This window comes from Thunnus albacares, chromosome 17 (genome assembly GCF_914725855.1).
Source record: "Thunnus albacares chromosome 17, fThuAlb1.1, whole genome shotgun sequence".
NCBI classification, from domain to species: Eukaryota; Metazoa; Chordata; class Actinopteri; order Scombriformes; family Scombridae; genus Thunnus; species Thunnus albacares.
The window spans coordinates 19,474,550-19,502,413 of NC_058122.1; the positions used below are offsets into that span (position 1 = coordinate 19,474,550).

Sequence of the window (27,864 nt, forward strand, 5' to 3'; positions counted from 1 at the left end):
ACGCATGCGCTTTGTTGATAAGGAACTAGACGGTGTAATGACAGGTAATCATTAGCCACTAGCTTGCTATCCTAAGAAGAAAAACGTACAAAAATTTCGCGCTAGAGGTGATTTTGCGTTATTGTAACATGTATATAAGTGTACTTGGTATTTTTGTTTACCGCTATTTGTTAATTTGTTGTTTGATTGTTGCTTACAGCTAGCCAGTTTGGCTAACTAGCATTCATTTGTTAGCTTTAGGCTAGCTAACCAGGTCGTTGCACTTGACTTCAAAACGTAACTGTATGCGTTATGTTGTATTGCCACATTGGTCTTTTATACCATTAACAGCCCTACCACGTCATGTTCAGTGTATAGTGTATAGTGTTTTCTTGCATTCATTTGCAGTTTTCGTGTGTTTGACAGACGGTTTCCCTGCAGCTGAACCTCGGTAAAGTGAGCCAGTGGTGTACCTGTACCTTCACAATGACCTGTCAGCACTTCTTCCTGCTGCTGCTGCTGAGTGTTGGAGTCTCAGCGGTGGAAGTCCAGCGTCCTCGCGGTGTCCCTCTATCGAGTAAGCATTTATAATAATAAGTACAACTTATAAGATCCATGAGTACAGTTGTGTCTGTTGCACCGGGGTGAAAGTTCAGTATCAGTTCTTTGTAGTTTTAGAGCTGTCATGCAGTGGTGGAAAGTAACAAAATACATTTACTCAAGTTCTGCACTTAAGTACAAATTTGAGGTACTTGTACTCTACTTGAGTATTTCCATTAGCTACCTTGTACTTCCACTCCACTACATTTCAGAGGGAATGTCGTACTTTCTACTCCACTACATTTATTTGACATCTTTAGTTACTTTTCAGATGAAGATTTTACACAATATTGAATTACTCAGATTTTTCCCTCTAAACTTCTCACATGGTTTTATATCAATACATTTTCAAATGATCCAATATTTCACCAAAATCAAAGATTAGAGAAAAAGTCCAAAAACCGAAAACAAATTTGTGTGTCAGAACTTTGTTTTTTCTTCTTTCCTCTCCCATTAATCATCTCACGACTCCTCACATTTAATTGGTGGCTTTTGAAGGGGCCTGACCCCTAGGTTGGGAACCATCACCATATATAAAGGAGTTGAAACTAGCCTCGCCTCCAGCAGTCAGAGGGACCAAACCACTACTTTTATGTCAATACTTTATGTACATTTTTATGCTAATATTTATGTACTTTTACTAGAGTAGGATTTCTCATGCAGGACTTTAACTTGTAATGGAGTATTTTTACATTGCTGTATTGGTACTTTTACTTAAGTAAAGGATCTGAATACTTCTTCCACCACTGCTGTCATGGCACTGACTCATTTCCACTCTTCAACCTTGACAGAAAAGCAGTTCTATGAAGAGGGCAAACCTTTTACTTGCCTGGATGGCTCCCGTTCAATTCCCTTTGACAGAGTGAATGATGACTACTGTGACTGCCAGGATGGCTCTGATGAGCCAGGTGTGTATATCCTATGTGCTGTCCACTTTAAATGCAACAGTTAAATTAAGTTGTATTTCATCCCAGATGTCTAACTGTTGGACACAAGATGTCTCCTACTTCCCTGTAAAGTCTATTCTCAGTGTTTGTCCACTGGAGGCTTCAAGTTTCCACATCACACTTGTGTAAGTTGAATATCGGACCAGGGTTGGCTTCAAAACTAGTTGTGATGTCACGAATCATGCTCATAGCCCCACTCCTTAAAATCAGATTTTCAATGAGCACAGAGAAACTTTCCACTTTTAGTAGATGAATATGAAAACAGTCTTCTAGTGTCAAACTCTCACTCATTTACTTGCAGGTACTGCTGCTTGTCCCAATGGCAGCTTCCACTGCACCAATGCAGGTTTCCGACCGGCCTTCATCCCTTCTTCACGCATCAATGACGGAATATGCGGTGAGAATTTTTCCTCCTTTAAGAGTGTTAAAATGTGTGTAGTGTGGCCAGGATTTTATTTAATGGCAGTGTTTTCTCTACAGACTGCTGTGACACAACAGATGAGTACAACAGTGGGGCTGCCTGTCAAAACACCTGCAGGTTGGAATGTTTTTGGATTACACACTTGTAGCCTGATTTCTTCCTTTTCCATAGACACTTTAAATAACAAACATTGTTTTTTTTCCCAACAGAAATGTAAAAGCCTATTGAGTTTCCATTAAACGTTAAGTGTTTTGTAGTTATTGAGCCATTTTTGTTTAAATTTCATGTATGGTTTGCAGGGAGTTGGGGCGCAAAGAGAGAGAAAGCCTCCAGAAGATGGCAGAGATCGCTAAGGAGGGTTTTCTGCTTAAACAGCAACTTATCCAGGAGGCCAAGAGGGGCCTAGAGGACAAGAAGGTGTGAATGACAAAAAAAACTTTGGGAGGTTGTATTTAGGAGAAAACATGTTCAAAGCTCTGAAATATGGATCTCAGATTCTAGATCAGATATTAAAAAAAACCCTAAGAATTAAGCTAATTTAGAAGGGACAAGATGTCAGGTCTTCCAGTGAGGTTGTTGGTGGCCCACTTTTGTTTATTGGACTGTGAAAGGCCCTTTTGCCTTCCTTGTAACCTAGGTCAATTATACTACAGCAGCTTTCAATCTGTCCAGTGTTGTTGCTTTATTGTGGCTGCGTCTGACAGCAGTTTTTCTCTGGAGTAAACCTATTGTGTTGTTCTAATTTGGTAAAATTTATTTTTTAAATTTATCTCATCAGGCTAAAATTTCAGACATTCAAGTTAATAAGAAGGACCTGGAAGAGAAGGTGGAGGCTCTGAGAACTGTGAAGGAGACAGCAGAGCAGCCAGAGAAAGAAGCTAAAGAGCGCCATCTGAAGGCCTGGGAAGGTAATATAAGATATGAAAATATATCACTGTATACGGTTTATCCAGAGCATTGCATTAGTTTGTACATTGCCTGAATATCTAAATATTTGAATCCAGGCAAAACATGTAACACTGTGTAGTAGTGTGTGTGTGTGAGTGATCAGAATTGCTGATAATGCAACAGAAAGAGCCTATCAAATTATATTTTTTGTTTCAGATCAAAAAGCTGTGATTCGCATGGAGAAGGACAAGGCTAAAATGGCTGAGGTGTTTCTTGAACTGGATGATGATGCAGATGGCTTGTGAGTATCAGCACCCCCCAGAATTATTATCACCCAGAGTGTAGTGAAGCTTACCAGGGACGACTGTAAGAATAAATCAAGTATTGCAAACAAGAATAGCAGAGCAGAATTTCTAAAACTGTGAGAATATATAATTTAAGTTGTTGTTATTGGAAATTAGGGCTGAATGATGTGCAAAATAAATCATATTGCGATTATTTTTACATATCATTTTCACCGAAAAAAATATAAATACACTAATATACTGCCCTTCAACAGAAAACTCTTCTGTGAATGTCATTTTACTGATTTTTTTTTTTTTTTTGCTCAACTTCACACACGCATGCATCATAAAAGTTGGATTAAAGGGGACCTATTATGCTTTTCCTTATATTCAGTCACATGTAACGTTACAATGTCAGATGTTCATATTAAACATGGCCAAAGTGTCAAATGATGAGGTAAACGTATGTAGAAGTAATCCCTGTCAGCACTATGTACACTCTGTTTCCAACGGTTTTTTTCTACTCTCATCCCGAGCCGACGTCGGCTCTTGACAGATTTCTTTATATGGTCGTCTGCTCCATGTACAGAGCGCCAGTTCAACTCTCCGCTCTGTTAACATGATGGCATTTTTCCATTGTTTTGGGGGTAGTCACGCCGAGCCATGACTAGAATCAAGATGGCATGCTGTGTTTTTCCATTACACAGCAGGGCAAAGTAAAATAAATAGTTTATCTGTTGGAGGTGTGCTGGTTATCTGCAGCTCTTCATCAAACATCATCATCACTGTGGCTGTTTCTGCAAAGTGGGCTCATCGGGAGGGCGGCCTTAAAGAGACAGGAGCTAAGACTACCTGTTAAGAGACAAAGGCTGAACTGAGGGGCTGCATAAAGGGCCAGTGTAAGATAAATAAGTTTTAAGTTAAGAGATTTTTGCAGAACTACTCTAGTGCATAATGGGTCCTCTTTAAAGAACTGTAGTTACATCCATATAAATACCTTTTCTGTACAAATCATGTTTGAGAGTATATTCTCCCTGGTTTAAAAAGATTGTATATCCATGCCTTTCTCGTGTACCCTGTGACTGGTCATTGTGACAGTAATTCAGTGTTTTTTTTAGTTGCAGCCATTGACTGACTTGTAAATATATAAGAAGTTGTTATTATAATTGAGTGAATGATGTGTTTTTGTTCATTTCAGTGTCTCCGTGACTGAACTTCTGTCCCATTCTGAGCTTGACCCAGATTCAGACGGTTCCTTCACAGAATCAGAAGCTCAGGTTGAATGTTGTCTTTTTTTTAATGTCCCTGTAAAAACACACTGCTGTTAAGGTGTTGTTGTAATTAAATGCAAGTGTTAAAAAAAAAAAATCGTCTTAAGGAGGTGAAGAAATCAAAATGTGAATATTGTCTTTGGTATGTTTAGGGACTTTTGGGCGGGATGGACAAAGTAGATACAGGAGCATTTGAGACGGTTTGGAATAACCTCAAAGAAAAATACATATCAGAGGTAAGAACCTTACTATTCTTCTGGTAAACTCCATGTGTAAAAGCTTTTAATCTAAATTTGAGACTTTCTTGGCACCAGACCAAAGCACCAGCACCAGCGGAGACTCCTCAGGAGGAGATGAGGGAGCCGGTCTCCGACAACGACTCCGAGCAGTACCCTGAAGATGACATCCCGGAGGAAGAAGAGGAGGATGATGAAGAGGATGATGATGATGATCCAGATGAGGCAGACTATAAGGTAAGCCCACTGAGTTTCTCCATTAAACCTATGCTGGATGACTCTCAAGTTTTATTTTAGTGAGTCACCCTATCTGTGTTTGATATGCAGAGCCCTCCTACGACGCAGACTCAAGAAAAGAAGGATGATGATGATGAGGGGACTATGCCACCCTACGATCAAGAAACACAGAACCTCATTGATGGTAAGTGTGTGTGTGTGTGTGTGTGTGTGTGTGTGTGTGTATACAAGACCGAGTGACTCAGCCAGTCCTCAGTTATGAGTAATTGAGTCATGCTGTAAAATACCAGGAAAAAAAGTGACTGCATTACCTATATAATGTTAATGTTCTAACTTAAAAGTCATCACTCATTCTGGTTGTCTAAATAAATTATTTATCAGAAGAACAAAACAATAGGTTTGCTGTCTGTTGCTGTTTGCTGCTTTTTTAATGCATGAGTGTGTGTGTGTAGGGCTGCATTAGTCGATTTTAATTGATTAGTCAATTAACAGAATATTAATCAGCAACTATTTAGATAATCAGTTAATTTAAGTAATTTTTCAAGCAACAATGTAATGGGTATATACATGCGTGTATATAAGCACATATATATATGTGTGTGTATGGGTGTGGACTGAATTTATGGTCAGGATGTATTTTAATTCAGTGCATCTGATTCCCAGCTGCTCAGAAAGCCAGGGATGAATTTGATGAGTCTGAGAGAGCTCTCCGCGAAGTGGATGATCAAATCAGGTAAGTACTCGGTCTGAATATGAAGCAGGCGGAGCTTCTTCGCTAGTAATGCAATCAGTGTTTGTAACCACAACTGCAGTCTTAACGATCAACAGCCTCAGTGGATGATTTTGTTTCTCAAACAGTGTATTATTAGTTGAAAACTATGATATAAACAAGATCACAATTTGGATTTGATTTCTGTCTGCAGGAACCTTGAGAAGGAAATCTCCTTTGACTTCGGACCCAATGCTGAGTTCGCCTACCTCTATAGCCAGTGTTACGAGTTAACTACTAGCGAGTATGTACACACTCTTATGGGAGAAAATGTTTTGCATTTCTCCATTATCATTTAGTATAAGCTACCACTTCTGAAGGGCTAAGTTCATACTTTTGCTTACAGGTACATCTACAGGCTCTGTCCATTCAACAGAGTAACCCAGAAACCCAAGTATGGTGGATCAGAAACTAACCTGGGGTAAGGGAACATCTGTGTTGTGTCTGTTTTGTACTGTTTTAGATACACAATTGACCCATTCCTTAGGAAGTAATGAATATTTGCTCTCTGCAGAACATGGGGAAAGTGGGCAGGTCCTGAGGATGACATCCACTCTGTGATGAAGTATGAACATGGAACAGGGTGCTGGCAAGGCCCCAACAGATCCACCACGGTCAGTCTCAGCCATGTCTCTTTCAACGGCTGATTGGTTTTTTTTTTCCATGTGATGATCCATTTGACAAAGCACTGGAAAATATGAAATCTTTGTCTTTCAGATTAAGTTAACATGTGGAAAGGAGACCGTTGTGACATCTACCTCAGAGCCTAGTCGCTGTGAGTACCTGATGGAGTTCATCACCCCTGCTGTCTGCCAGGAGCCCCTGAACCCGGATCCAGCGCTTCATGAGCATGTAGAACTCTAGATCCAATTGATTTGTGAGTAACTCCAACTTTTCTTTGTTTGTTTTGGCAAACCTTAATGGTGAATTGAGACAATCTCACACCATGTTGTGCAGCACATACTGTTGTGTTGCAACCATATCTTTTCCTCTTGGGTTCTTGAAATATCTTTTTTGAGCACTTACAATTAACAGCTGATCAACTTTCCTACATGATGCTTACTGAAGCAAAATAAAAAAAACAATAACAGTCATAGCTGTATAATATGAAAGTATAGCATGTTAGCATTTTGTTGCGAGGAGAAATTATTTGTGCAGGTACAGCTTCATTTTAGAAGAAGAGCAGGACATCAACAAGAGCAAGGTAATGGCAACTTCATTCGAGTTCGATTTAGTTAAGTTAATAGAGGATTGAGAATTATCGAATGGTAAGAATTTAATGGGGCAGTATATGAGATGGACCTATACGTACTATTGTACTGTGTTGGGTTTTCTTTGGATTCGTTATCTATAAACTGGCAACAATATAGTGATGTGTCCTCTTGCTGTACTGCAGTGCTTCCTTCCTTTACTGCAGATATCTTAACTCTTTTGCAGCGTAACTTTGTTTGACATTCAAATCACACCACAGGCTCTCCATCAAAGTGGCCATAAAAATTTGATTTATGTTTTTACAATGCAACTGATTTACTCTTTCTTTTCGAAAACATACTTTTGCAATTACAGATATTACAATGGCTTGTAATATATTGCATATCACAGAATAGCTCGTATGATGATATCTTTGTTACTGTGGCTATAAGCAATGTAAAGTGATATATCATATATCATGCCCCACCCCAATGCTGTACAGAGTGAATAGATATGAGGTGTAGCAACGGTGTGAAATCGACAGGGTCTGGGACAACAGACATTTTTGAATGTGTAATGGATTTAAATCAACACAATGTTTAAACCAAATGTAAGTGCTGACCCTAAAATAACGTAAGAAGTGGATACATCACCAGTAAATGCTTAGTCCTTGGAAAGAAAACCAACAGGGGTTAATTTCAAATAAATTGCCCTTCCCTCTAACACCTAGGAAGTCATGACTTAAACAAACAAGCCATTGAAATTAACATGTTTGCGCTCACTCTTGCAGGTTGCTCTTGAGGGACCACAGTCACTGCAGCAACATGAAGTTGCCATGCTGTGAGCTGCACCACCTTAGTGGTTAACAATCAAGGCTAAATGATGGAAATTCCAATGATTCGTTTTGTTGTCTACATTTTAAACTTCCACTTCTACATGTTGTGCTGTTTCTCTTGTGAGTGTTAAATGTAATGTCATTCCATTGTTTTCAAATAAAGTTCCTTTTATCATATTTCAAACTATTGTGTTAATTTTTAACTCTGCCATTGCAGTTCAGTATAGCCATTTAGTTATTACTAAGCTCCCAATACATTAATTAATTATAGCCGTACTTGTAATTAAATATACTTCAACATATTAATACTGGGAAATAACACATTTCCACACATTTATTTTAGCATTAATATATTCTACCTTTTTAATAGTACTCAGTACAGATTTTGCACTTATTTAATCCATATAAAATATTCTGTATATATGTATACCTACTTATAAACTACTACTGTATAACTGGAAGGAGTTAGGAAACATGTCTTGGAATCAAACAAATACTAATCTGCATTTTATTGTTGCTTCTTTCATCATCGAAACAAGGTAGGTCATCTTAGTGTATGTGGATACATCATTAGTGAAAATTACCTACTTAAGTTTATTCATAATATTCAATAATATTGTTTTGACAGTCAATAAAAATTGGGTCACTCATATTTGTAACTTTTATTTTATTTTTTTCTGGCATGTAAAGTACAAATAATTAAACAATTCCATGAAAAAGTCTTCAAGCGTCTTCAGCTGAAATCCCAGTAATAAATATCCTAGACTAAACTGAAAGGTTTTTTTTTTCTTTGTTAAATTTTATCATTGTTCATTTGGTCATGTTTGGAAGTATGAGATTTTGTATTTCATCTGCTGACATTGGTGTCAGCCGAACTGTTTTGATCATTTTCACCTTTGATTTGTTCTACCATTCCAGGAAAATGTAAGAAAAACATCACTAAGTTACTGCGTCCCCTCTTCTAAATAAATAGACACAAAATACAGTTGGTTGAGAAACAGAAGGACCACTCACCCCTTTACTACCCTAGAGACTCGCAAGAAAACCTTCCTGCAGCTTTTCTGAGCTCTGTAATATTTTGCCGGAGCTCTTGGTTGGGTTTCCAAACACATCTTGACCCTAAAGAACATCATTGTTTCAATAGCACAAATTGATATGGGAATTGATACAGATGATCTCAGTATTAGAATGCTTTTACAGAAACAGAACCCTTAATATCCTTTTTTTTTTGTAAATCAGCCCATCAGCATAAACAGGAAAGCATCTTGTGAGCATGTCAAACCTAGGACATCCCCCTCTGTTCCTGGCTAGTTGCTGGACCCTCAAATGGGCCAAAGCCTCACTACAGGGGCTGTCCCATGTCTCAGGGGTTCATCGAGTGGTTGAAAAAACAAGACTGTGATTAGATTAAATAATTAAAAGATTTTCATTTAACAAGACAAACAGAACACAGGCAGTAAAGGCATAACATCTAGCACACAGCATGTATGTTTATACACTTCAATTAGTTAAATATAGCAGTGCATTCTTTGACTATGGAGAACGTTTCCAAATCGTACTTCTAAAGCTGTTTTTCTATTTGTCCCCCTTTTAAGAAACGAAATGGTGTAACCACAATTTTGGCAAACTTAAAATCTTTTAAACTTGCAAATATAATGAAATAAACCATAAATATACACAAAACATACTTTATACGAGGCAATAATAATAATCATAATAAATAGTTTTTAAGTTAACAATAAGTTAAAACTACAAGCTTAAAGTCGCCCAAATAATACAAGTTTGTTGGCGCTATTTTGAATTTTTTCAGTTTAAATTATTTTATGTTGCAACAAAAGCTACCACAGACTTTTACAAACACAATCGAACACAGTTTGATTGAAATAAAAAAATCTAACTAAGTCTAAAATCTGCATACACTGTAAAAACTGCAATTAATTAAATAATGGAAGAAAAATAACAAACTGTACCCAATCAATGCAACCAAACATAATCTTTGACCCATGTGTGTTCTCTATGGCAACATCAACAACACAAATACGCTAATTTAACAAGTGAGTCTTGATATGTAAATGAAATCAATAAATTACAGGAAAAAAAAAATGATATTTGAAATTGACATGGGCTAAAACTGATGATATATTAGACAGTATTCCTTTCAAGGTCATTGAGAATTGCTCTATTAAGTCAGCCGTCATGCAGTTTGTTTGAGCTTGCATGGTCAGAGCACAAATTAGGGGCTGAGGAAGTGATTATGGAAAGTTATAGATCAGAGCTCTCATTGCTTGTTTGATTTTCTTAATGAGTCTGCTCATTTTAATGTTTTTGTCTGAACTTTTGTTCCTTTCACTATTCCGCAAACCTTTTCAGTGTGACGTTTAATTTCTTTTTTAAAAAATATATATCATTTGTTCTCAGTCAATATAAAAACAAAGCACATTGCACTTACTGTTCCATAGGAAAGTTTTTTTGTCTTTTTAAATGATTATTGTTGTTGCTCAAGCAGTGTAGTACTGTTTCCTGCCATGGTCCTTGGCTCTCTACTGTACATTAGGTGAGGGTCTTTGTATAGACTGTGTATGAAAGGTTATTTCGGGCTGTGGGTTTGGTTTGTGGGTTGACTGTACTACATCGGACATGGCTGGGTAAACAACTCTAGCTGCAGTTCAACGTGGTCTGTTATCTCGGTTGTTCCTAACGTCTATCACTGGTCTCACCAAGTGCTTGATCCTACTGTGCTTGATCCTACTATCTCTTGCAAATTGCCCGACCCAAAATAGCTAGATTAGTCCTTTTTATGTGGTCAGCTCTGAAAACACCAGCAACAATCATTCAGAGTATTTTGGGGAATGAAACAGTATGAGTAAGATCGAAAGGTGCCAGAATAAGTATTTGAAGTGGTGCAATGTTAACAGTTTTAAAGGATTAAATTCGTCACAAGACAAAGCAGATGATATAAATGTTGGGGGAAGTATATTATATGGATGCATAGGAATTTTCCTTTGTCAAGAGGTGAGTTGATTCATCAGTAATGTATTTTTGATATGCCTTTTTTATCATTCGGTGTCTGCATGAAATGTGTGCAAATGGGATTGCTTGCAACTGTTTCATTTTAGCATTTGGTTTTATGGTTTTAGGATTTACAAATGCAAACTGATATGCGCAACTTAGATATTCAAAAGTAATGATAACTTAAATTGTAGAGGGTCCTTTTTCAATAAATAACATAGATTTGTACAGCAATTACTCGGGGAATTATATAGTTAGTCTTAATTTATCCTTCTTGGTACTGACTTGCAAAGCAATTCTTTGGCAAAAATCAAATCTATCTAATCATAAAGAATCATGCTCAATGTTCATTATGAATCTGCGTTTTACCTTTTTATTTGCAAGCAGCAATTCAGTTTTTCAGCTGGGCAACGAGCCGGTCTTACAGCAGCTTTGTCTGGGATTCTCAAGTCAAAGAACTTCACTTCACTGCACCATCATTGAAGCAACATTGTACACAACTTCAGGACAAGAGATGTGAGTGTGTATAAGCACTCAAAAGTATAGATGTGTCTGTCAGGTTATACCCCCAACTGTTTAGTCGAACTTTTTTTTTTTTTTTTTTACATCAGATTTGTTTTTGTCAAGTTTGTTTTAAAATTTTTGATATGGTTGAATGGTTAAGTTTGTATGAGATACAATGTTCCTTCGCCCCCTCCCTAAATCCCCACCCATACACCGCATGCTTGTTCCCCCTTGCTCTGCAAAGATCAGAGGGTTTAAAATAAAGCCATGCGATGTCCCAATTTTTCCAAGCTTAAGAATCTGTAAAAATTCAGCACAAGGTCTTGTTCCTTTGTATGTATAAAAATAGATTTATCTCTAATGTAATCCTTTCAAAGAGATCGTCCTCTTTGGCTAACACAGCGTCATTTAGAAAAGCAAAAGCAAAAATGTCTTGAATATAGTTGACCTTATTTAATCTATTATCATGTGCAGATGTCTTCATATTGAAAGACATTAGCTCTCCCCATGGTAAATCTTAAGTCTGGTCTGTAACAGACATTTCAGCTAGACAGGTTGGCCTTAATGTTTCATCAAGGGTGCCATAAATAATTCTCATGCAATTGGGTTGTTGGGGATATTTTGAGAAATGCTTTTTTTTTGTGGTAGTGCCAAACAGATCTGAAGCAAATAAATAAAAATACCTTTCTGTAGTAAACAGAAGTATAATTATGACACTTATTTGCAGGCTTGATGTTGTTCAGTTGTCTTTTGAGAGGGCAGGAGTTCAAAGTTTCTGGGAAGCTTTTAAGAGAATAGAGGGGTTTAAAATAAAACTGAGGAGTATTTGGCAAAACTGGAGGAACTGGTAATCTCTCTCCTCAAAGGATCAGTGATAATTTTAGCATTGCCAGATATCATCGCTCACACATGTGACTAAGTCAGTTTTAAATGTTCGGTCATTTGGAACTGCAGTTCTCTTAATCTGCTCTATGCATGTTGTTACTTTAGAGCCCATGTATTCCGCTGAATGGTAAACTTTTAGCTCTTTTACTCAGGGAGCTTCTATCTGTGCACTAGAGTCTAGACTGAAGAATAATACCGGTGCTCTTGAGTTTTTGCTCATCTGTGTTCTGCAGACCTGCCCAGACCATTGGTCAGTCCATGGGTTGTGTTTGACATTTATTTCAGAATTGCAGCTACCTGGATCATAATCATATTATAACTATTAAATCTCCTGCTTTCATTTTCTATATCAATCTGAAGATATAACCTTTCTTGAGTACAGAGAACAATATAATTTGGTTGTCTTTCACATTTTGTTGGCTTTTTCTCTTTACCTCTTACACCAGATGACCTTTCAATTAAAGGCATCTCACACCAAATCATGGCTGACAAAGCTGTGCAAAGTAACATGGCCTGTGGATAATGTAAAATACAGGTGCAATGAAAAGAAATGATGCAAAAAGTGAAAAGACACCGGTATTTTCCTTTGAAGTGGCTGTGTTATGGTGAAACGGTTTTCCCCTCACTCTCGTCACTCTAGCCTACCAGAGAATTACTAATGAACACTGCCAATCTGTTCTGTGTTCACAGACAGTCTGCTTGTGTTGAATCCATCCTGAGGATAGATTAGAAAAATACAGGAACTTGTTTTGTTTTAGTGGACTAAATATGTGTATATCTTCTAGTAAGTAATTATTGAACTGTGTTTCTGTGATACATAAGTGTACTATTGTGTTGTTTGGTGTGAGACTGTGAGGGAAAGAGTGATTCTGATGGCCTTCGGACTACTCTTTTCTGTGACCAGTATTCATTAGTTCACCTAAATCATATTGGGTCTGAGCTAACAAGCTCACATAGGGTAGAGAAACTGCCTTTACACTAGGCACCACCTAATGCAGGTCAGGAAACAGTAGTCAAAGTTTCTAGAAAATGCTTACATACTCGGCTATTATAACCACCTTAAATATTGAATATATAGTTATATTTTAATAGACGTATATAAGAGAACACTGTTTTTTAATTTAATTTTCTTTGATCTAAAAAAATCGCTGATTCAAAATGCCCAAGTGTAAAAAAGTGACTACATCCTCTCCAGCAAGATAATGGGAGAGATGGTGGGGTAAGAGTTTGGGTAAATTGCACATATTCGTTCATTTAAATTTTTGATCGTTTTGTTCATCAGTTGTCATTATTTGCCTGAATTCAATCAAAGCACTCAGCGCACATTCTTTGTCACATTCGTTAGACTGTCTCCTAAATAGATAGCTCTCACCCTTACCCAACAAACCAGCTATGTACCCCTTCTAATTCAATCCAGGCAAATATAGGGAAGGACTAGCATGTTGTGTAAAGAGAAAAGAAAAACTCCACTAGTGTGTTTGTTTGAAACTCTGACTTGTGTATGCTTGCGTATGAATATGTTTGGTTATGTGTGTGCGTGTGTGTGAATCTGCATGTCTGTATTTGTGATTATATATTATGAATTTGTGTGACAATGTGTCAGAGAGAGACTCAGTCCAGGCCCATGTAGAGTGATGGCACAGGGAGCTCAGGTTGCTCTCCCTGCAGGTCGAAGGAGCTGGCACCAGCAGCCTCTCTCTCAGGCTTTGTGCTGCTTGCTGGTCTTGAAGGAAACCTGCAGCACGCGGTCACCCAGGCGGTAGCCATTGAGGCTAGCGATAGCCATGGCGGCTTCATCGTAGTTGGTCATGGTGACAAAGCCAAAGCCCTTACATTTGTTGGTGGTGAAGTCACGGATGACCTTGACGTTGGTGACAGCACCGAAAGGCCCAAAGAGCTGCCACAGGACGCTCTCGTCCGCCTCAGGGGACAGGTTGTAGACAAAGATGCACCAGCCGGCTCCAGTTGGACCAGTAAGGTTGACCCCAGCCAGGCTTGTCATGCTGTCAATGGTGATCGGTGAGAATCTGGGGAAGAGAGTGGGAGAGCTACCATGGGTGTCATTCTGAAGTTCCACACAACATTCAATTCTCTACACTGTTTTTTATGGGCATGTATCTGTGAGAAATGATAAAGCTTGTAGTCAGCTATGGAGTCGGGGGACCCCATCTCCATCCCCTCTGCTGTACAGTAAGTGGATAAACGTGTGGGCACCACAGTGGCTCCAAACTACCTGCTTTCATACAAAATGACACTGTGTTCCCTGAGACACAAACACCCACACAATCTGCATATTTTCTCATTTTCTCTGCTGACCAAAGCCTCTGGAAGAATTAAACACATGAATCACAATGTTCAACTGAAATCACAGTATTGAACAAAACACAGAAACCTAGAGAGGGATGAAAAGCAAATTGGAATCAAATCATACAAAAACTGGAGCAAACAGAGGAGACGCAAACGGAATCTGGTATGTCCATGCTGGTGAAAAAAAGGGGACATTAAAGCAACTGAAACTGACAATGTTAGTTCATAAATAAATACATATAAATTATTTCTATTAATTAAAACAAAAGAACAAAAAGGTTAAACAAAGCCATGCCAGAATACCCTGCTGTTAGAAGGCTGCATCATTGCTTATTACAGTTGCAGACAGCATTTTGTTGTCTGGATTATGGCCATTATATCTGATTTCAAGATGAAGTCAGCAGGTGGTATTCCGGGCACTTTGTTTGAGGTTTTATTTTGGCATGGATGCTTTTGAAAGTACACCTTTAGCATTTACCTCTTGACTCCGTAGCTGGCGTTTAGTAAATTGTCGAGTCTGCAACGCAAGAGGGAGAATGAAGGGGATGCAGAAGTTAGTTATGCGATCTACAAGGAAGGGGGGCTTTCAGTTAACATGTAGCTCCTTCACCAGCTGGCCTGCAGAGGGCATCCTTCACTGCAACGCAGTTCCAAACCATCCAACCACAAACTGATGGGGTATTAAATAGTCCTGGGATTATGTGTCTCAGCTGGTATTTATTGTTCATTGTAAATTCAGTTGTTTAAGCTCCAAATTAGATTCCCCTTCAGAAGTTTAATTGTAAGATAAACAAATCCTGTAACCTAGGTCATATCACATCTGTTGATTCAACAAAATTATCCATACTGAGTAAGAAAGCATTCCAAACTTAAGAAGGTATTTTTTTTATGGTACAGGCATTGCATCGCCCTTAAATAACTTCTTATTATTTACAATTGTTTGTATGTTTCAATGAAAATGTTTATGAAATGTCTTTATTCAAAATTACACATAGATGTGGCCAAAGTCTGGCAATTTCTTTGTGATGCCTATAATGCCTATGACGTATAGGCAAAATTTAAAGGTTCAGTATAAGTCAGTATAAAACCAAGAATTATGTAGCTTTAGGTTTTTATTGTACTTGGAAAAATCTGGTCTCTTACATTGGTTTTGAGCTGTTATTTGGATCTGGTCCCTTTCCAAGTGAAGGGATCACGCTGCAGTTTAAAAGAAAGTCAGAGAAAAAGAGTGAGAAGGAGGGATAATGCCATATTGCCAATTCCTTCTGTACTATAAGGAATTCATATTGCTTAAATGAGTAGTATACTAATTAGTTGTGTTAATATTGACAAAAAAAATGTTTTTTTTTAAAATATTTTTGAACATCCAATTTTTCTTATTATAAAACTAGACCACATTTGCTGTTGGGGTGTGCCACTTCATCTGGTGGATAGTTTTTGAACATAGCCACATTTATTCTAAACACTTCTGCAGTGTAGTTGAGGCTTGATAATTGTCAAAAACTTGACTTGACTCTGACTGTTGACTCAGAAATGATATTCCATATCATAGTAAAACAATGAAATGTTGACACACCTAACACTGCGATCATAAAATAGTGGGATGTTGAGTTTGCTTAAAAGAGTACTCCACCGATTTAACATTGCTCTCCTGTAACATTGTTGATTCACAATGGACCTGTTTTTTTTAAAGGATCAAAATCGATGCAGCCGAGCCAGAGATACCGTCTTTTTTTTACTCCATGCATTCTTTTTTCATGTCAATATCCTTACCCTGGCTACTTGATTCACTCAACTGTACAGAGTCGGGTGTCTTATGCTAGTAGCGGCTAATGTTGCCTCAAGCCACTAGCCTTATACAGAGAGGAGAAGCGGGCCACAGAGTTCTGGTAACCTCACTTCTTTCTAGCTCCACACCCTCATTTTCTTTTTCATTTTCAAACTTGTAGTCTTCAGCATCAACAGACATTACCTTAAGTGACATCACTTGAGGCAATTTATCAGATTTTGTGCAGCTCCTTCTGGAGCCATAAATGGCTTTATACAGTGTTTTTCACATATGCAGTATGTATGTAGTAGTCCCCAATACCTGTAAACAGACGATGTGTAAAATCGATGGAGTTCCCCTTTAAGCAGACTAGTTTTGCTTAAGCAAGGCAACACAGCAGGATGACCTGTGATTTGGTCTTGGAACAGTAGCTTTTTACAGACTATCTGTTGGTTAGTGACGGTCTCACAAGTGATGTGAGGTTGGTAAAGGTTCAGTACCTGAAACGCTGAGTCTGGTGGTGCAGGGGCCCTGTGTAGCGGCGGGCAGCAGTCTGGTACAGCTGAGTCAGTAAGGCCTGGCCTGTCTTCTGGCTGGGATTGTTGGCGAACTTGACAGTGATGGGCTCGGCGGCACCCAAAGGCTTTTGTCCGTTCAGACCTTTGATGGCCTCCTCTGCTTCATTTCGCTTGTCAAACCGGATGAAGCCCACTCCTCGTGATATGCCTGCTCCGAATAAGAAAACAGACCAATGTTACTACCTTGGCATCAAGGACTGTTGCTGCTTACCAGTCTCATTGGCCTGACTCAGGGTAATTAATCCAGAAAAATAAGAAATGGTGCTTGATTGGCAGCATGGGAAGTTAAATAAGGCGATACCTGTAACTTGGTCCACTAGAATACGGGATGTGATGATGCGACCGTATTGGGAGAAGAGCTGTTCCATGTCCTTCTGGCTCATCGTCTTGGGGAGTCCACTCACATAGAGGTTGGCATCACGAATAGAAGCTGAGCTTGGCCGGGCATATGATACCTATAAAACCGAGAGGCAATAAATCAGTCACGTGCATTTTCTATATAGCCCAAAAACCGCAAGTTTGTCTCAGAGTGCTAAAATCTGAGAAAAACAAGCACTTTAACTTAAGAAATGTGTTCAAAAACTCTGAAGTAATTGGATTGAGTTTCAGAGGAATTGCCAACAAACCACATTTTTACTAACAAGTTTTTATTTTCACCCCTGCTGATTCCTCCTTATTCGTCATCTCCACAAACCCAACTGTCTCTTTGCTATCTGTGGAATTAATCAGTGCCTTTAAGCTCACACTCAGCCACTGCGAGACTGTCAAAGCCACTGTGTGATGAATGTAACCATTACCCAATCTGATACCAATCATCAGTCAACAAGCCTGAGTGTCAGCTTTGTTTTGCAGTGAAAAACATCGGCTTTAGTTGACGTATTTTCCTGAATTCACCAGTGACTTAATTAGTGCACGGCCATTTTTGGTGCGTCTGTGTTTATATCCCTTATGGTTTTCTGTTGGTCTGCTTTCATAATATTCTACATCTTACACTGCAGAGGAATATCTGATTGGTTGTAAAAGTCACACAGATATTCAGGTTTTTGTTTTTATGGCACAATGTGAACACGTATGATAGATTGTCCAGTTCAGTGCATTGTTGTGAGTGTTGTGTTTGTGTGTGATGGAGAGACAGAGTGAGTGTTGTCTGAGATAGGCAGAGCTGCCTTCCCTGTCCTGCCTCTTTCCTTTGTCTCTATCCTCTGGGGGAGAACAGCTCTACTGGCAAACAGCAAACAATGTAAATGCATCACAAGACCTGCAGGATCCTTGACAACTTGACAACACACAAACATTGGTTTTAGAGATCTTATGTATATGATTTGGTGTCATGAATATAAATGTTCAAGTACTTTTCAATAAATACTTGTAGCATTAAAATAGATTTTGCTTTGCTTGAGCAAATGAAGCTGTGACGTGAATTAAAAGAACTTGTAAATTATCTTTTAAGTGAATACAGGTGTTCTGGTTTCATCGATCAGCACTAAGCACCAGTGGCTATTGTGTACACAGACAGACTGTATGAGCAGGAGGGTTGTGTGGTGCAGTGATTAGGGTGTTCTGGACGAGTCAGGGGGGAGCTGCTGCGTTTGGGGAGCAGAGGCTGCCCTATAATTAACCCTCTCCCTGTCGCTCCCACAGTACAGATGGTGCCTGAAGCCCATATGGCCTCTAATCCTGTCATTGGCATTCTGCTCTCTGAGCTACTCCCTACCCTTCTACTTCTGCCCCCTTCATCACAGCCTCACCCCTCTCTATTGATGCCTTCTGCAAAATCTAGGAGAGAAAACTAGTATTGACCATAGGAGTCGTTTTTAAAAATTCAGAATAAATGATTGAGAAATTAATTAGAAACTGACTGATCTATGAATAGACCCATCAAATTATTAATGAATGTCATAACATAAGTGGAATAATTTAACAATTTCAACACCCCTGCTACATGGTTGTTTCAGTGTATGAAGTTTTATCTTGTTTATCTTGTCTTTCAAAGCTTATGCATACAGTGAATCAAAATTATATACAAATCTACACATATTCGTTCTTCAAAAAAAAGAAACCAAATCAAGTATTCCACTTTTCCTGCTTAGAGCTTGTTATTTGATCAGTCATAAGTCAGAATTAACATCCTCGTTCATGGACAGCTGTTGGATGATCACCTGCTCTGCTCTTTCAGAGATTCAATTTCCCAATACTGCAGTTTGTCTCAGTAATCTTTGATCTACTTTGATCCGTTCGGGGGGGATGGAAGGAGGTAGGGTTTAATAATATGCTCCCTCTTTCCCTCATCTGATTTTTGGACAAAGAAGGCCCCTAATTAGCCTAGATTGGAGGCAGATGGGGTAACCTGGACTGACCCTCGTGCACCACAGTCACAGGCTTCCTAATTACATTTCCATCACAATAACCTCTGCATGCTGTCCGCCCCTTGCTTTCTGACCTCCACTCTCCCCTTCTCTTTTCACTCTTTCTCTCGCTTCCTTTGTTCTAGCCACTGCTCCCTTCTGCCTCCTCCTCCCCGTTTTCCTCCCCTCCCTCTGTCACGTCTGTCGCCACCTCTCTCAACCCCCCTTGACAAAAGCTCCACTTCCTTTCTTTTTGTCCACCAAGCCATCAAGAATAAATAATAATAATAATAATAATAATAATAATAATAATAATAATAATAATGATAATAGCAGATATTTTAGAGAGTAAAGTTCTGCTTACCTTGATTGTTTTAGTTTGCAGTTTGAGACCATTGAGTGTGTTGATGGCCTTATCTGCATCATTTGGATCCACATAGTTTACAAAGCCATATCCCAAACTCTGACCTGGAGACAAAGAAAGAGGCACTGTGTCAGTGATTCTGAAAAAACAGTTGTGGTGATAATATCTTGTTCAGTGCAGACAAAGTTGTACCTGTTATCTTGTCTCTGACTAGCTTGCAGGACTCAATCTCTCCAATGCTACCAAACAAACTTTTAAACTCTTCTTGGGTCATGTTCTGAGGCAGATAGTTGACGATCAGGTTGGTTTTGCTGTCGTCTGTTGAGCCGTTGGTGCTGATGACAGGACCGTTTGGCAGACTGGTTCCGCTTGGACCGTTGGACACCTGGGTTTCCATGGTGCTGATTATCTGCTGAGGAAGAGGGTGGTGTTAGATTCATAATTCACAAAGAAACATATGGTTGTATCAATGCGTATGTCTAATATTTAACATAGAATACATCTACAAATATTAACTATGCACACAACCACGTGCACAGTCTGTCCACTTTGTCATTGTCTGAAGGAAAGGTCAGGAATCAGCATTGCTAAAACGGAGATGGATGCGAGGTCTGATTTATCATATCCCCTCCCCCCATTTCACCCCATATTTCCTCCACGCTCTCTCCCTGCCTCTGGTCCTGCAGATGTCACAGTCCCCTTTTCCTTACTCCTCCCCTCCCCCTACTCTCTTCCAGGGTCAAACACCATTACATCATTACACAGGAATGGATAATAGTGATGGTGGGGTTGGGAGGGGGGGGGCAAAAGAAGACGGACAAAAGGGAGAGTGACAATGTTAAATGGATTTAATGCTACAATAAATGAGCAATATCATGGTTTGGTAAAGAAATAGGTTAGGATTACACATTTGCTCTTCTGACTTTGATAAGGATTCTTTGTGGTCAACTGATTTTTATTTTTGTAAATGGAGTAAGGGTGTGGGTTAGTGCACACTATAGTGTTTGTGTCTCTTGTGTTGCTCTGGACTACACTGTGTTGCTTAATTTGATCCACAGGGGATTCTCTGGGAACATCTGTGTGGTCAGAAACAAAACTTCCTGCTCCACTTTCCCTCTCCTTTCCTCAACACCTAGTTCTCTGTCTGGGTCATTATTTCCTGTGTAAATCTACATGGAAAACCGCTGCAAAAAAAATGTTAAATATGTTGTGGTGTATATGTAGTTGTAGTGTTTGTGTTAGATATTAGAAGAATAAATTATGTGCTAAAAGCCCTTTTTTCATCTAATTAAATTTTGAATCCTATTTTACAAAGCTCATATTGACAATAATTCCATGCAAAATGTCCCATCATATAAATTATCTTTTGCACGTGTTATTTTTGTGTTGTGTTTGTATTGACAGGCTTTTGTTTCAGTCGCACAGCGTTAGATTAAATCTGTCATTTATTTCACTTTAGATAAATAACTACGGAAGTTAAGAGTTACGTTCTTTGTTTTGACTCATGAAACTGAAATTTCTGCCGTGTGTGCATTTGCATTACCTTTTTGAGAGTACTATCTGAATATTTTGTGCATCCAGTACCTGTATTCCTTGTAACAAAAAAACATTGTCTATTTTGATAAACAGTTTTAATGAATGTACATGCTGTGGTAGTAGGGCCAAAATGTAAATTATGTCAGATTATGGGTTCACACTGTTGCATATCTCTGACTGGTGGGCATTATGTATGTTAATAGGGCTAAACGAGTCTCCTCTAAAGCTCTTGGGGTCCTACAATGTAGTCCAAAGCAACAAAGGGACTTAATTAATGAAGCTTCTATGGCAGAATTATTTCAGAATTATATTCAGGGAATTTCCTGACTTGATAGACAAATATGAGTCCCTGAAACAAATATTATTTATAACAGAAATATTTACTTGGCAATTAGCCCCTCTAGCTTTGTGTCACTGTGTCGTCTAATAACACATAACCAGCTTTATTTTAATTCTCAAAGAGGAAAGAACATGTTATGCTTCCTTCAGTTCTTTTCTTTATTGGTAACCTAGGAATGATGACAGACAGAGTGAGAGTTATGGATGAGAGTTATGAATTTTATCTAGTGTGGAAATGTGGGCTTTCACAGTCCGCTGTCTCTTAAATCCGCCTACTTTTTGTATTTTTCTGTTTCTATGTTATAATCACATAACTTAAAGAATGTGTTCCTGTCTTGCACTCTTTCTCCCTTTTCTAACATCTACAAATAGGTCTGTATAACCTGCCTTTTCCCCTCATCTGTGTAACCTGCTGTCTTGCTTTGAGCCTCACCTCGACTAAGGTTGCCCAGGTAACAGTCCCTCAAAGACTGCATTGTTTCTAATGGCTGAATGGCTTTTCTTGCTTTAAGCTCGGTGTGTGTTTGCGTCTGTGTGTATTAGGAGCAGATGCATGGAGGTCAGACATTTTTTTTCTCTTTGTATTAATATGATGTGGCTTTGCAGAAGTAGGAAATATCTGTAAGTCAAATTGATAATGACAAGGGGAAAACATCACAGAGGAAAAGGAGCACAGTGACGGAGTTAAGATAGCCTAAAAATAAAATATTTCAAACACACATCTACACACAAAGGCATTGCAACAGAGAATAGCAACGCCCTGTCCCGTAAAAATTTAGATGCACAGCTAAAACGCCCGCTGCTTTCATAAATTATGATATGAAATTATGACATGTTGACAAAAAAGGTGAAATCAAGCTGTTATGTCATATTCATTGTTATATGAACCAATACATCGTGATCACAGTGTGATGTGATGCATCTGACTAACAGAAATGTGAGCAACTGAATGTGTCCTAAATATGACAAAAGCATTTTAAAGGGAGAAAAAAAACCCATATTAGGGCAAATTTGACTCGCCAACTGAAATAACCCTCAGCGTGGCAGAACACACATCCCCAGTGAACAGTGTGAAGTTATATAATTCACAGAGCCACTGAGTAGGGGCTGGGCACTGAGATTGGCTGACACAAGCAGCAACTAAGATTAAGGTTTCATACAGAAATAGAGAGAAACAGCATGCTTTGAAGTTATTTGAAACAAATATAAAAGATTAAAAAAAACCACAGAGGATTCTTTAATCTTTAGGGTGTCATATTATTATTATTATACTTATATTGTACACTAACAAGTTTTGTTTGCAGTAAAGCGACAATAAATCAGTGTGACGTTGTAGGAATGCCTACAATAGCATGAATAATCACAATATGCTTAGTATAAATCTACTCAAGCTATAGGCTCCAGTCACTTCTGACTGCAGTAGACAATAAAAATGCTCAATCCAGGGGTATCATGTAACCATGAAGTCCTGAGTGTGAATATATGGCGTATCATTGCCCCTCCTCTCTTAACATATTTCTTTTTTATCTATTTAATAAGGATGAAAACGTGTCATAGAAATAATCTTTTAAAGTAAATCTTCTTTTAAGATTAGATCCCAGTTGTTAGGGTAGCACTGTGTGTCCTAAACTGCTTTTTTCTATTTTGGGGGTCTGCGAGATCTCCCTTAATATTTAATGTACTGCATCAGCATCGCCTACACATGGTCCCAGACTTGCACGCAAACAAGAGCCCTGCCTCCTCTGCCAAACACATGAACCCAGACTTGCACGCAAACAAGAGCCCTGCCTCCACTGCCAAGCACACATACCACCTACACTGTACACTATTAAATTACAAAACACAGAAGCATTACATGACTAAATGTAAATGTAACCATGTTCTCTGTCTTCTGAGTACATTTAAACAGCTTTCCCAATTCATTTCTGCTCCAGATACAGTACAACACTGCAGGCTATACTGTACAGAAGAATTATTGTTTCCTAGTTTGTCATTACATGAGATTTGCCATGTTACATGTTACAGTGCATTAAGAATCACCAGAAATGTAATTTAAATGACTGTTAGATATGAGAGATAGGTTAAGTATTTTGTTTTGGCATGCAGTCCCAGCAAAAAAGGAAAGATAATTTTAGTATTTTAGTAGATTTAAACTGTATGTGTGTAGTGTGTTTTAGTTTTTTCTTTGTGTAGACAAAACTAATCTTGAATCAAATGGACATTTAAAAAAGTCCAGCTGGATATATGACTAACAATTACAGCAATGATGTTAACAACGATTTCTCCCTTTTAAAATATAACCTTGCCTCTTGTCCACATTATTATGCTTTATATATATATTTTTTCTTTTTTGGAAGGCATGAATCAAAACTGAATGCTAGGCTGAAGTGTAAATGAGCCTTCTAAATAACACCGATTACAGGATTATCCCAAACAAAGGGCATTAGCCACACTCTCTGCAGCTTAAGGGATCATGGTGGCAGCTGTAAAACAACAGGACGACAGGAGTCACAGCTCATGTCAGCCATGCACTGAGGCTCCCCTTCTATTCTCCGCTCCGCAGACTAAGATTTCTAAAAGATTTCAGCCCCCTGAGTATGTGCCGCTTTGATAAGATGGGAGCAGACAACGTCAAAAGGCTCGGGGAGACAAATCTGTCTTGCAAGTCCTTGTAGCATGCGGAGCGCTATCCAGCGTGCTGAAAAAGGGAGTGGCCTTCGGACGGTCTCATTTGAGGCCACAGAGGCCCCTTGAATCCAGCAAGGACCACCGAGCTGTTTTATTTATTTATCTTTTTTTTGTTGGATTTTAAAACGTTTTAATTCGAGTCATTAAAATAAAAAAAAAAAACATGCACGGCTATTAATGAATAACAGAACCCCTCGGATTTCTCTGTGCCTTTTATTTACTCTCCTTTTTAAAAGGCAAGACTTGTGAGCTCTGCAGGCATTCATGAACCGGAGCGCCTTTTTGCTGAATAAACGTATTGAAACGACCAAACAAAAGAGCCACCCGTTCCTCCTCTTCTCCCTCGCAGAGGCTATGGCAGCACTATGAATATTAATGTAAACAGTGGCGCTTTGTGTCGTGGCCAGGGGCTGCAGGACTCTCCGGGAACAATGATTGTTACAGTTGCCAGCTCCAAGTCAAAAACGCCATGATAGGTCAAATTAAAAAAAAACAAACATCAATCCTTGATATTCTGATGATTTTTATCGTTTCCTCTCCCAGAATAAGCAGTTTTATATTGATAGTTGTTAATTCAATATTGAATAGGCGTATAGGGCGGATGACCACCACTGTAAATAAAGATTAAAGTCATTTCCTCATATAATCATCAATCAATAATAACACTTGTTGTGATGTGCCCTGTGCCATGAAAAGTACATTATCAATATTTGTCGCCTAAAAAGATTATTGTAAGGGAAAAAGTAGCCCAAGAGATTCATTTTTCAGTCTTAGAGATGAAAGGTACATTCCCTACCTCTTTTCTTCCCTACAGGCTTTATATTTGTGGCTGATAATTACATGAAGTCATGGGCAACAGGAGGCAAATCACCCTTACATAACACAATTGCATTTAACGTGTCATAAGTTAGACAAGCCATGTCTTGACTGTAGAAATGTAACATGATCATAATATTTTGGACACTGTCTAAAATGGCCTCTAACCTTTTAAATCACCAGCCCCCCCAAAAAAAAAAGAGAGAGATTGAAATTCTATAGGCCCAGCAGCACGTTTTACTTAACATCAAATAGTTAAGACTGGTTTTCTGTGATGGCCTCGGCTGTCCTTGTCCTTGAATTGTGTAAGTGCATCGCAAAGGTTGTCTGACTCAACGCTTTTATTTGCTTGGCACTGCGGTACAGGCATGGAGGACTGCGGACCATGTGGAGGGGAGCTACAGCCTCTGTCGGTGTGACACTGTCTAGGCCTGCAAGGGGACAATAGGTAATGTACAACAAAGAGGAAAAATAAAAACTGGAGGTTGAAAACATGTCAGGTGGACAGCTTGAGCCTCACAGACAATGAAACAACGTGCTGTCCACTTCCATTTTGCACCATTTTTCTAACTATATCTCTGGCCATTTCAAATTCAGATCTCAAAGTTCTTCATGGGTCTAAATTTCATGAACCAACTCCACCTCTCACATCATATTCCTTTTATGCCTTTAATTATTTATTTTGTTTGTCTACTACACTTTTATAATTTCTAGATATAATAATAATAATTTAGTAATTCCCAAACAGTAAACTAATAAAATTGTATATTGATTTTTTTATGTCTCACTTTAATAAGCAGGGTTTTTTTTCAAACCTGCACGTAATTTAAAGTTGGACCACGAGCAGCTTCCACGCTGTTTCCACGTTTCTTATTCATTTCCTGGCTTCTGTAATTTAATGCAAATGTGTCTAGTCTTAATTGATCCTCTTATGTAAACTATCTGCTGTCAAGCGTAGAGCGTGTCAAGAGGTAAAGCGGAGTAGGCCGTTTGAGGCTTTCAGGCCCTCGTTTGGTGTGCTCAAGTCCAGCAGAGACACGCCCAATCCAGCCGTCGGCACAGAGCAAAGCTAATTTATCACCGCTCACATCTCCTTTTATCCGACAAGCGTGATGCAAGCATGGCCATCTTGTAACGTATGTGATGTGATACTTGGGAAGAAATGCGCTTAAAATGGAGATGTCCGTGCGCGTCCTTACTGTCGCGGCCTCTGAGATTTCCAGCCCATTTACTCGGTTGCATCGCAACGAAACCCTGAGGAATTTGGACTTTGTCTGATTCAATGCAAACCAACGGATGCGTAATCTCCCTCCTCCTCCCCACCCCCCCCTCCCCCTCCCGGAGTGACTCGACCCTTTTTTTTCCTCCCTTTGCCTTGTTGGATGGACCCTCAGCCTCCGAGGCATCATGTTTTGTCTCAGAAAACCGTCTCCAGCATCCTTGTGTTGCACCAGCCAAAGAAAGCCAGTCCTCCCCCCACCCCACTGAAGCCTGCGCCTCATCGTCTTTCTCCCTCTCCATCACTACCGTCGTGCGGAATTCCTAGATCCTGACTCCTGCATCATTAAAGAAATCTATTCATAGCTGCGACATTTAGGTAGTCGGAACGGCTGTGATACAAACAAGCTGTGCTATCTAAAATGGAAGGATAAAGACTTTATCCATCGCTGAGGATGACTGCAGGCTGGAGCGCAGCCTTGCATGGCGCATCACTCAGTGTGAGACTGCTAATTGCCACTATCGATCGTTAATCTTATCATAATAATATAGCAATGCATATTGGATAAAAACGTAGGACACTAATCCCAAAGCTCCACTATGTTCTGGCATGTTGGCATAGCCATGGAGCTCTATTTAAAACAAACTGCACTAGACATATATCAGTAAGAAAGATGTGAAATGAATCTGTGTACGGCTAAATCACATGTGTGCATGTATTGCAGTGCATAACAAATAAAATACAAATGGACTGAGATACAATGTAGGCATGCAGGTATAACATCCCCTTTACAAATATAAGAGAAATAGAGACATACGTACAGTAACCATTCTTGACGTACAATGAAAGAAATCTAGGTCCTTCTTTGCACTGGTCTTGAAGCTGAAGTCTGAGGCTCTATATGCTCTTCGGCCTTTAATATATATGGCCCTTCTGTTCTGTCAGGAGTCCAAATTAAAAGAAAAAAAAAGAAAAAAAGGAAAAAAAATACAATCTTCGACAGGGGATCTCAGCCCTTTGAGATTGTAGGTGTCCTCTTTAGGATGAAAATGAGGAGAAAGGGGTTTTCTACTGGATGATGATGAGGGAGAGCGTTCTCTCCGAGTGGCGTGGGCGATGGTTCAGAAAAAAAGAGAAGCAGTGATCCTCAGCAGGGTGTGTCCAGGGGAGGGTGTTCTGGTTCTGCTGTTTTTGTGTGTATAATTCCCTGCTCCTCTCGCAGTCTCCTTCTGTGCCTCTGCTGCAATGTTCTTCTTTTATGCGTCCTCCTGGCTGGCAGAGCGCGCTGCTGATTGGCTAATTGTGCAGGGAGGGTACTACATGGCAGCCATTGCAATGCGCTCCTCTCCCATTATCCCCTTCAGGAGAGATCACCAAGAGCCCCCCCCCCCCCACCCCATCCCCACCCCCCACCCCATCCTCCCCTCCCTCTTCCATCCCTGCCCTTCCATCTCTCCACTCCCTCTTTCTTGCTGCCCTTCCTTTCTTCCTGCCCCCCTCTTCACACACACACGCAGAGCGGAGTGAATAGGACTCCACCTGCACTTTCAGAACAGATGGGTGCAGCAGAAGACAGCAGACTTGTCTCTCTCATTCCCCACACTTTGCACTCACTTCTCCCTCAGCACAACCCCTTCCTTTTTCTCTCATTCTCCATTTAGGCCTATTTGAAACCATAGCAAACAACTTCGCTCTTTAGGCCTTTGTCTTTGCGAATAAAAGCAATTTGGAGTATAGAGTCGGCAGACTTTCGGAGTCCACATTCTTAGCTGATAATCATGGCGTTAAAGCAATGGGGGAAAAAGACACAAAATATGCCATAATTGTGTGTGAATAGTGGCTAGAAAC

General features: G+C 39.3%; 2 protein-coding genes across 17 annotated transcripts; one reads left to right on the plus strand and one right to left on the minus strand.

The window, feature by feature from the left end:
* On the plus strand, nucleotides 1–25,187 carry prkcsh (protein kinase C substrate 80K-H). 3 transcript variants are annotated; one of them, XM_044330474.1, is made up of 18 exons: nucleotides 1–107; nucleotides 406–556; nucleotides 1,371–1,487; nucleotides 1,828–1,923; nucleotides 2,007–2,064; nucleotides 2,247–2,364; nucleotides 2,726–2,855; nucleotides 3,052–3,136; nucleotides 4,318–4,396; nucleotides 4,543–4,626; nucleotides 4,705–4,863; nucleotides 4,954–5,047; nucleotides 5,527–5,596; nucleotides 5,787–5,876; nucleotides 5,979–6,053; nucleotides 6,147–6,246; nucleotides 6,350–6,509; nucleotides 25,164–25,187. In XM_044330474.1, the coding sequence occupies exons 2-17, from the start codon at nucleotides 466–468 to the stop codon at nucleotides 6,494–6,496; spliced, it is 1,593 nt and encodes a 530-aa protein (XP_044186409.1). In that variant the 5' UTR covers nucleotides 1–107; nucleotides 406–465; the 3' UTR covers nucleotides 6,497–6,509; nucleotides 25,164–25,187. The 3 variants fall into 3 exon arrangements, with proteins under 3 accessions (XP_044186409.1, XP_044186407.1, XP_044186408.1); XM_044330472.1 differs by lacking the exon at nucleotides 25,164–25,187 and adding an exon at nucleotides 7,614–7,835; XM_044330473.1 differs by lacking the exon at nucleotides 25,164–25,187 and adding an exon at nucleotides 7,614–7,835 and having other exon boundaries at nucleotides 20–44.
* Nucleotides 8,306–27,363, minus strand: elavl3 (ELAV like neuron-specific RNA binding protein 3). 14 transcript variants are annotated; one of them, XM_044330478.1, is made up of 8 exons: nucleotides 26,838–27,363; nucleotides 19,611–19,827; nucleotides 19,419–19,522; nucleotides 17,011–17,164; nucleotides 16,632–16,860; nucleotides 15,507–15,560; nucleotides 14,842–14,880; nucleotides 8,306–14,104 (listed from the first exon to the last, which is right to left on the minus strand). In XM_044330478.1, exons 1-8 carry the CDS (start codon nucleotides 26,844–26,846, stop codon nucleotides 13,756–13,758), a joined length of 1,155 nt encoding a protein of 384 aa, XP_044186413.1. In that variant the 5' UTR covers nucleotides 26,847–27,363; the 3' UTR covers nucleotides 8,306–13,755. The 14 variants fall into 14 exon arrangements, with proteins under 14 accessions (XP_044186413.1, XP_044186412.1, XP_044186414.1 ...); XM_044330477.1 differs by having other exon boundaries at nucleotides 16,632–16,857; nucleotides 19,611–19,830; XM_044330479.1 differs by having other exon boundaries at nucleotides 8,306–14,083; nucleotides 19,611–19,830.
* Between the last annotated feature and the right edge of the window lie 501 nt (nucleotides 27,364–27,864).